The 10,108-nt window shown below is 44.7% G+C and overlaps 1 protein-coding gene across 1 annotated transcript in view; it reads left to right on the forward strand.

Annotated features, from left to right (window-relative positions):
• The window catches only part of GRIFIN (galectin-related inter-fiber protein), a 28,827-nt gene extending 19,724 nt beyond the window's left edge, over positions 1-9,103 (forward strand). The window contains exon 4 of the mRNA XM_068244475.1: positions 8,592-9,103. Within this exon, the coding sequence (XP_068100576.1) occupies positions 8,592-8,759 (168 nt within the window). The 3' untranslated portion in view covers positions 8,760-9,103. The remainder of the gene's footprint in view (positions 1-8,591) is intronic.
• The last annotated feature ends 1,005 nt before the right edge of the window (positions 9,104-10,108 follow it).

Below are 10,108 nucleotides of genomic sequence, written 5' to 3' on the forward strand. Positions count from 1 at the left end.
AAATCCTTGCCCATTCTTCTTTGCAAAACAGCTCCAGCTCAGTCAGATTAGATGGACAGCATTTGTGAACAGCAGTTTTCAGGTCTTGCCACAGATTCGCAATTGGATTTAGATCTGAACTTTGACTGGGCCATTCTAACACATAGATATGTTTTGTTTTAAACCATTCCATTGTTGCCCTGGCTTTATTTTTAGGGTCATTGTCCTGCTGGAAGGTGAAACTCCGCCCCAGTCTCAAGTCTTTTACAGTCTCCAAGAGGTTTTCTTCCAAGTATTTGGCTCCATCCATCTTCCCATCAACTCTGACCAGCTTCCCTGTCCCTGCTGAAGAGATACCCCCCCCCCCCCCCGAGCATGATGCTGCCACCACCATATTTGACAGTGGGGATGGTGTGTTCAGAGTGATGTGCAGTGTTAGTTTTCTGCCACACATAGCGTTTTGCATTTTGGCCAAAAAGTTCCATTTTGGTCTCATCTGACCAGAGCACCTTCTTCCACATGGTTGCTGTGTCCCCCACATGGCTTGCGGCAAACTGCAAACGGGACTTCTTATGCTTTCTGTTAACAATGCCTTTCTTCTTGCCACTCTTCCATAAAGGCCAACTTTGTACAGTGCATGACTAATAGTTGTCCTATGGACAGAGCCTCCCACCTGAGCTGTAGATCTCTGCAGCTCTTCCAGAGTCACCATGGGCCTCTTGACTGCATTTCTGATCAGCACAGTGGCGTCTCTATAATAGGGCGCAGGGTGGCGTAGCGCACCGGGTGTCAGACACCCAGGGCGGTGTCGCCGTGACCCCCCACAGCAGCACAGCAGGAGGGAGAAGCAGGACTAGATGGAGGGGCTGTGGAGGCAGCGGTGGGGAGGGGGGAAATATCCCCCCCTCCCTCACCTGGGACCCCTCCTTCTGCCTCTCTCTTCCCCCTCCAGAATAGCGGCGACAAGTGCGGGGCGGCCGGAGGCGCATGGACAATTACTTACCTGATTTCCGCGTTCCAAGCGTGGAGCGCAGCGTCATGACGTTACAGGTCTCCGCCTCCAATGCCGCCCACTGTGCTTCCGCTAATCAGGAAGCACAGTGGGCGGCATTGGAGGCGGAGACCTGTAACGTCATGACGCTGCGCTCCACACTTGGAACGCGGAAATCAGGTAAGTAATTGTCCATGCGCCTCCGGCCGCCCCGCACTTGTCGCCGCTATTCTAGAGGGGGAAGAGAGAGGCAGAAGGAGGGGTCCCAGGTGAGGGAGGGGGGGATATTTCCCCCCTCCCCACCGCTGCCTCCACAGCCCCTCCATCTAGCCCTGCTTCTCCCTCCTGGGGCACCTACACTGGGGGCAACTATACTAGCTTACTGGGGGCAACTATACTAGCCATACTGGGGGCAACTATACTAGCCATACTGGGGGCAACTATACTAGCCATACTGGGGGCAACTATACTAGCTTACTGGGGGCAACTATACTAGCCATACTGGGGGCAACTATACTAGCCATACTGGGGGCAACTATACTAGCCATACTGGGGGCAACTATACTAGCTTACTGGGGGCAACTATACTAGCCATACTGGGGGCAACTATACTAGCCATACTGGGGGCAACTATACTAGCCATACTGGGGGCAACTATACTAGCTTATTGGGGCAACTATACTAGCTTACTGGGGGCAACTATATTAGCTATACTGGGGGCAACTAAACTACACTAGCTATACTGGGGGCAACTAAACTATACTAGCTATACTGGGGGCAACTATACTGGCTGGGGCAACTATACTAGCTATACTGGCTGGGGCAACTATACTAGCTATACTGGGGGCAGCTATCCTGGCTGGGGGCAACTATACTAGCTATACTGGCTGGGGCAACTATACTAGCTGTACTGGCTGGGGGCAACTATACTAGCTGTACTGGCTGGGGGCAACTATACTAGCTATACTGTCTGGGGGCAACTATACTAGCTATACTGGCTGGGGCGACCATACTAGCTATACTGTCTGGGGGCAACTATACTAACTATACTGGGGCAACTATACTAACTTCATTGGGGGCAACTAGCTTCACTGGGGGCAACTATACTAGCTACACTGGGGGCAACTGTACTAGCTATACTGGGGGCAGCTATACTGGGGGCAACTATATTACCTACACTAAGGGCAACTATACTAGCTATATTGGGGGCAGCTATACTAGCTATACTGGGGCCGCTATTCTGGAGGGGGAAGAGAAAGGCAGAAGGAGGGGTCCCAGGTGAGGGAGGGGGGGATATGTCCCCCCTCCCCACCACTGCCTCCGCAGCCCCTCAATCTAGCCCTGCTTCCCCCTCCTGGGGGTACAGCCTCCATATCACTCTCATCCCGGGTTCACTTTAAATTAGTTAGCTCCGCCCTCATCTGGTCATGGCCATGCCCATTTTTCGCCGCAGGTTATAGCCACGCCCATTATTATTTTTTTTTGGGGGGGGGGTGTCTTTTAATACCCAGCACCGGGTGTCAAATGCCCTAGGTACGCCACTGGATCAGCGCTCTCCTTTTTCGGCCTGTAAGTTTAGGTGGATGGCCTTGTCTTAGTAGGTTTACAGTGCCATACTCCTTCCATTTCTGAATGATCGCTTGAACAGTGCTCCTGGGATGTTCAAGGTTTTGGAAATCTTTTTGTAGCCTAAGCCTGCTTTAAATTTCTCAATAACTTGATCCCTGACCTGTGTTGGACCTGTCCTGTGTGTTCTTTGGACTTCACGGTGTTGTTGCTCCCAATATTCTCTTAGACAACCTCTGAGGCCCTCACAGAGCAGCTGTATTTGTACTGACATTAGATTACACACAGGTGCACTCTATTTAGTCATTAGCACTCATCAGGCAATGTCTATAGGCAACTGACTGCACTCAGATCAAAGGGGGCCGAATAATTATGCACACACCACTTTGCAGGTATTTATTTGTAAAAAATGTTTGGAATCATGTATGATTTTCATTCCACTTCTCACGTGTACACCACTTTGTATTGGTCTTTCACGTGGAATTCCAATAAAATTGATTCATGTTTGTGGCAGTAATATGACAAAATGTGGAAAACTTCAAGGGGTCCGAATACTTTTGCAACCCACTGTATTTCAATTGCCTGTGACAGCGTATGAGCATGTGTGTGCCCGTTCCTGTCGCCAGCAGCACATGATGGTGGGGGAGAGGGGCGCGTTCGGCAGGCATGACAAAATCTTTAAAATCACTGGTTTCTATATATTGCAGTATGTTGGTGTGTAGCCCACCCTCTCAGTGATGCTTAGCCTATGCTGTTTAGCTATGCTGAATTCTGCTCCTAGAGCATTTTTGTAGACTACGCATTATTTTCTCACTGGCTTTGGAATTCTCAGAAACAAACATTCCACAGAGCTGCACCTGACAGGACTACAGATGCCACCACCAGTGATACATTTCAGAATGTAAATCAGCGTGAGGAAAAATTTAACAATTGGCAAACACTGAATAAATTATTTATAAATTAACCAGTTCAGCCTATCTGGACGAGCATCTTCGTCCAGATAGGCTCTGCTGCTGCGTGGTGCGCGCGATCGCTCGCGCTCCCGTCACCTGCCACTAGCCCCTGATCAGTGAATGGGAATATAGTTCCCATTCACCGATCTATGTCCCCCGCAGAAAAACCGATGATCTCTCATCAGAGACCACCGTTTTTCTGCCCCCCAAAAAATGTCCCGTCCTCTTTCTAGTTCCTGGATACGAGATCATTCGCATCCAGGACTTTTTTGACTGTATAATAGTAAACTACACCCACATACATTTTTTATTAAACAATTACATTACTTTACATTTAAAATTAGCTGTTTCCCCCCCACGCCAAAAATTACCCAAATACATTTTTTAATAAAAAAATAAATAAAAAAAATCACAATAAAAAAACCCAAAACAACTTAAATAGTTACCTAAGGGTCTGCATGTCAATTGAGTATATTATTATATTATTTTAAATTATAAGCTTGTAAATAGTGATGGATGCAAATTGAAAAAAATGCACCTTTATTTCTAAATAAAATATCGGCTCCATAAATTGTGATAGGGTCATCATTTAAACAGTGTGATAACTGGGACAAATGGGCAAATAAAATACATGAGTTTTAATTACGGTAGCATGCATCAATTTCAAACTATAATGGCCAAAAACTGAGAAATAATGATTTTTTTTCATTTCTTTCTTAACCACTTGAGGACCACAGTCTTTCTACCCCTTAAGGACCAGGCATTTTTCCTCCATTCAGACCACTGCAGCTTTCACGGTTTATTACTCGGTCATACAACCTACCACCTAAATGAATTTTACCTCCTTTTCTTCTCACTAATAAAGCTTTCTTTTGGTGCTATTTGATTGCTGCTGCGATTTTTAGTTTTTATTATATTCATCAAAAAACCATGAATTTTGTCAAAAAAATGACTTTTTTAACTTTCTGTGATGACATTTTTCAAATAAAGTAACATTTCCTATACATTTGAGCACGAAAGTTATTCTGCTACGTCTTTGATAAAAAAAAAACATTCAGTGTATATTTATTGGATTGGGTAAAAGTTATAGCGTTTACAAACTATGGTGCAAAAAGTGAATTTTCCCATTTTAAAGCATCTCTGACTTTTCTGACCACCTGTCAGGTTTCATGAGGTGCTAAGATTCAAGGATAGTATAAATACCCCCCAAATGACCCCATTTTGGAAAGAAGACATCCCAAAGTATTCACAAAGAGGCATGGTGATTTCATAGAAGATTTTATTTTTTGTCACAAGTTAGCGGAAAATGACACTTTGTGACAAAAAAAAAAAAAATTTTCCATTTCTGCTAACTTCTGACAAAAAAATGGAAATCTGCCACGGACTCACCATAGCCCTCTCTGAATACCTTGAAGTGTCTACTTTCCAAAATGGGGTCATTTGTGGGGTGTATTTACTGTCCTAGCATTTTGGGGGGTGCTAAATTGTAAGCACCACTGTAAAGCCTAAAGGTGCTCATTGGACGTTGGGCCCCTTAGAGCACCTAGGCTGCAAAAAGGGGTCACACATGTGGTATTACCGTACTCAGGAGAAGTAGTATAATGTGTTTTGGGGTGTATTTTTACACATACTCATGCTGGGGGGGAGAAATATCTCTGTAAATGACAATCTTTTGATTTTATTTACACACAATTGTCCATTTACAGAGAGATTTCTCCCACCCAGCTTGGGTATGTGTAAAAATACACCCCAAAACACATTATACTACTAAGGAGCCCAAAGTCCAATGAGTACCTTTAGGATTTCAAGGGTCATTTTGAGAAATTTCGTTTCAAGACTACTCCTCACGGTTTAGGGCCCCTAAAATGCCAGGACAGTATAGGAACCCCACAAATGACCCCATTTTAGAAAGAAGACACCCCAAGGTATTCCGTTAGTAGTATAGGGAGTTCATAGAATATTTTATTTTTTGTCACAAGTTAGCGGAAAATGACACTTTGTGAAAAAAAACAATAAAAATCAATTTCCGCTTAAGGGTAATGCACTCTGGGCTGAAAGGAAAAATGAACGTCAAACAATCAATCAATCAATGTGGATGAAAAAATATCTGCCCAAAAAATTTGAAAAAAAAAGAGGGAAAGGCGTCTGCCAGGACATAGGAGCTGCCGCCCCAAACATCCAAACCCACCAGCTCGTATGCCCTGGCAAACCCAATTTATCCATTCACACGATGTGGATGAACAAATCATTGCCAGAGTTCTTTTTTGATACAAAGTGCTTGCCAAAGCATATGAAACCCCAACACCGCTCCTCGGCTCATATGCCTCGGCAAACGTATCTTTTTGACTGCGGAGGAGAACTCTCGTCCTGCAGCGCTGCATGCACCGATTTTGTGTAACCTACGGCGCAGAGTGGGCGGGGCCAGATGCCAGCGGTAGATCGCGTCATTGCTGACGCGATCTCCGCCTAACCACGCCTGCCGCCGCCACCGCCAATGGGCATATTGCGGTCGTTTGGGCCCAGCCCTTGCCGCCGCCCATCGGCTTAAGGCAGTCGGCAAGTGGTTAATCTTCCTGTTAAAATGGATTTAGAAAAAATAATTCTTAGCAAAATGTACCACCCTAATTAGTGGCGGAAAACACGAGATATAGATAAATTCATTGTGATAAGTAGTGTTAAAGTTATTGGCGAATGAATGGGAGGTGAACGTTGCTCGGATGCACAAGGTTTTCGACACTGTGGGGCTGAACCGGTTAATATTGGAGAAAAAAAAACAATTTTGTGAATTATGTTAATTTTCACTTCAGTTCCTCTTTAAAGGACAACTGAATTGAGAGTAATATGGAGGCTGCTATATTTATTTCCTTTTAAAGTGTACCCACAGTGATTTTAAAGCTAAAAAAGGGACATAGAGGCATATTCCCATCTGCAGGGCATGTCTCTGTGTACCCTGCTCACCGTTCTCAGTGCCCCCTGCACCCCGCTAGCCTCCCCCTCCCCCCCCAGATTTTACCGGCATGCAACTTTTTGGCATACTAACGGGGAAGGGGCATCCCTCTGCATGAGAGGAACTCCTGTGTAACGCCCCTTCCTCGCCTATCAGAGCATTCTAACTGCTTTCTCCCCGCCTCTCCCCCGTCCCCTCCACATCAATCAGCGCTGTGCTCTCAGAGTAGAGCACAGAAGCTGCTTCTGCAGCATCGTGACCCCAAAGGCCTCCAAAGTGAAAGTAAAGGATTCCAGGAGATAGGAGCGGCGAGGAGTGGTGGTCATGGACACTACCTGATCTGGCAACCCCCCAGTTCAGGTAGCATTATTTTCTTACTTTTAGATCCGGCTCGGGTTCTCTTTAAGCAATACCACCAGTTGCCTGGCTATTCTGCCCATCCTATGTCTCTAATACTTTTATCCATACACCCTGAACAAGCATGCAGCAGATCAGGGCCTCGATTCACTAACCGACGCTAAGCCAGTTAGGAGGCCTTAACAGTTTGTGGGCGCAATCCACAGCGTTAGGTGGTTTGTGCCCACAGACCACCCACATTGCACGCAACACGGCTGGCCGGTAATAGTGCGCAGTGTGACGATGACGTTGCACCCGCTGCCATGTAAATGTCGCACCCGGTGCATCAATGCGCCGCTTCGGGAAGCCACCCAATGCGCCGTTATCGGCGCACCGGGTGCGACGTTTACATGGCAGCGGGTGCAACGTTATTGTCGCACCGCGCACTATTATCAGCCAGACGCACTGCGCGCAATGTGGGCGGTCCTGTGCGCGATGTAGCTTTGCGCTGCTGTTAATGTGTGCAAAGCTACATTTCGGGCATTAAGTGGCTTTTCACTCCGGCGCTAACACTTAGCGCCGGTTAGTGAATCAAGCCCCAGGTGTTTCTGACATTATAGTCAGATCTGACAAGATTAGCTGCATGCTTGTTTCAGTGTTATTCAGACACTACTGCAGCCAAATAGATCAGCAGTGCTGGCAGGCAACTGGTATTGTTTAAAAGGAAATAAATATGGCTTCCTCTATATTCTTCTCACTCCAGTTGTCCTTTAAGTTTTACACAGTAACTTAAAACAAACAACAGTAGCATTATGTATATCCATTCATAACATTGCGTAATAATTCCCCGTAGTAATCCTGGTGACCCCTAACCACTCGGTTTAGTTACTTTTCATGCTCTGTGTAAAATTACGCATGACAATTACATTCAGTGCTGCTCATCTGCTATACATGTTCATGGGGTAAGATTACAAAATTGGACTTGGGAAAGTAAAGCAAAGACTTAAGTCAAAGCACTTAACAAACTAGCAAGACGTCCAAAAAACAGCATTCCAGAGATTGGATCATTCACCATCTGTGACTGAGCATTGCCCATGCTGATGCAGATCCTGGTTCAGGTAAAAGTTATCTATTCGGGATTAAAAAGTAACCAAATTATAAATTACAGCTTACTTTAAACCGAATAAATTGCCAAGATATATTAAATCACATATAATAAAGTGTGATTTTCTCACCCCTAGGATCCGTATTCCACATACGAACTTGAAATTGCCGCCCCCATCTGAAATTGGGCACTTTTCTTTCCTAACAGTAGGTGCAAAGGATGCGGGGGGATTCATGTCATAAATCCTCCCCCCCCCCCATGTCCTGCTCCAAGCCCACAACTACTGTGAAAAGAGATGTAATCTAATCCAGGCAGGTAGAGTAGACAGGCATGTGGAATATGATCACAGACATGTCAAGACAGTCTGCAGCAGTTCTCCTGTCTCCCCCTCTCCTACCCACTGTGAAAAGAAATATGATTTGAATCAGGCAGGCAGAGGGCAGAGGAGGGAGGGGCAGTTGAGGGCACCAGGCTGAAGGGGAGGACACAATTCTGAGGGTGTACTTGCAACGCATGAGGAGAAAGATGGAGGTGCTACTACAGAAATAAATATGAGTCTGTTCTATTCCCTACGATATACAATTTCAACTTTATATTTTCATCTAACTGTACACCATGCACAGACTACATATATGTATTGCCATTCAAACTTTTTTTTGGCTGGAGGTAGTCTTTAATTGCCAGACATACTAATGACTCTTCTGTTGTTTTTAGGTTGAAATCTACTCAGACAGAGAGCATTTCCAAGTGTTTATCGATGACAATAAGATCATCCAGTTCCGCCACCGCATGAAGCACTTCTCTAACATCACCAAGCTGCAGATCCTGAATGACATCAATATTTCCGCTGTGGAGATCACAAGGCGTGAAATGTATGAGTAAAAGATGGACCAATCATTTGAGACTGATTCTGCATGGCCAAGTGCCATGTGCGCCACCTCACTGCAACCATTGGTTGTTGAAAGTTACTATAGTTTACACACTGCTCTATGCGCTGCTCTACTGAATAAGCATGTAATTCAATTTATTCTCTTCAAAGTGAATTACTTCAATACATATGAGGCATCTTTTTCTTACAGCAAAGCAATTTATAACATGTTAAAGTCCCTTAGACTTGCATCAAACATACCTGATTTCAGGAATCAGTCATGTTGTGTTCTAAATACATTCTGAGGACGGCTATACTTACAAATTATTAAAGCGGTATTGTCAACCATGAAATCAAATTCCGTTTACCCACTGCTCTGTGTTTATTATGTAGTCTACATCCTGACGCTGTATTGCAAGCGTCCCAATGTAATCATAAATGTATCTGCTGTAATGAATCTTACAGGGAGTGCAGAATTATTAGGCAAGATGTATTTTTGAGGAATAATTTTATTATTGAACAACAACCATGTTCTCAATGAACCCCAAAAAAATCATTAATATCAAAGCTGAATATTTTTGAAAGTAGTTTTTAGTTTGTTTTTAGTTTTAGCTATTTTAGGGGGATATCTGTGTGTGCAGGTGACTATTACTGTGCATAATTATTAGGCAACTTAACAAAAAACAAATATATACCCATTTCAATTATTTATTTTTACCAGTGAAACCAATATAACATCTCAACATTCACAAATATACATTTCTGATATTCAAAAACAAAACAAAAACAAATCAGTGACCAATATAGCCACCTTTCTTTGCAAGGACACTCAAAAGCCTGCCATCCATGGATTCTGTCAGTGTTTTGATCTGTTCACCATCAACATTGCGTGCAGCAGCAACCACAGCCTCTCAGACACTGTTCAGAGAGGTGTACTGTTTTCCCTCCTTGTAAATCTCACATTTTATGATGGACCACAGGTTCTCAATGGGGTTCAGATCCTGTGAACAAGGAGGCCATGTCTTTAGTTTTTCTTCTTTTATACCCTTTCTTGCCAGCCACGCTGTGGAGTACTTGGACGTGTGTGATGGAGCATTGTCCTGCATGAAAATCATGTTTTTCTTGAAGGATGCAGACTTCTTCCTGTACCACTGCTTGAAGAAGGTGTCTTCCAGAAACTGGCAGTAGGACTGGGAGTTGAGCTTGACTCCATCCTCAACCCGAAAAGGCCCCACAAGCTCATCTTTGATGATACCAGCCCAAACCAGTACTCCACCTCCACCTTGCTGGAGTCGGACTGGAGCTCTCTGCCCTTTACCAAACCAGCCACGGGCCCATCCATCTGGCCCATCAAGACTCACTC

Source organism: Hyperolius riggenbachi, chromosome 7 (assembly GCF_040937935.1).
Source record: "Hyperolius riggenbachi isolate aHypRig1 chromosome 7, aHypRig1.pri, whole genome shotgun sequence".
NCBI classification, from domain to species: domain Eukaryota; kingdom Metazoa; phylum Chordata; class Amphibia; order Anura; family Hyperoliidae; genus Hyperolius; species Hyperolius riggenbachi.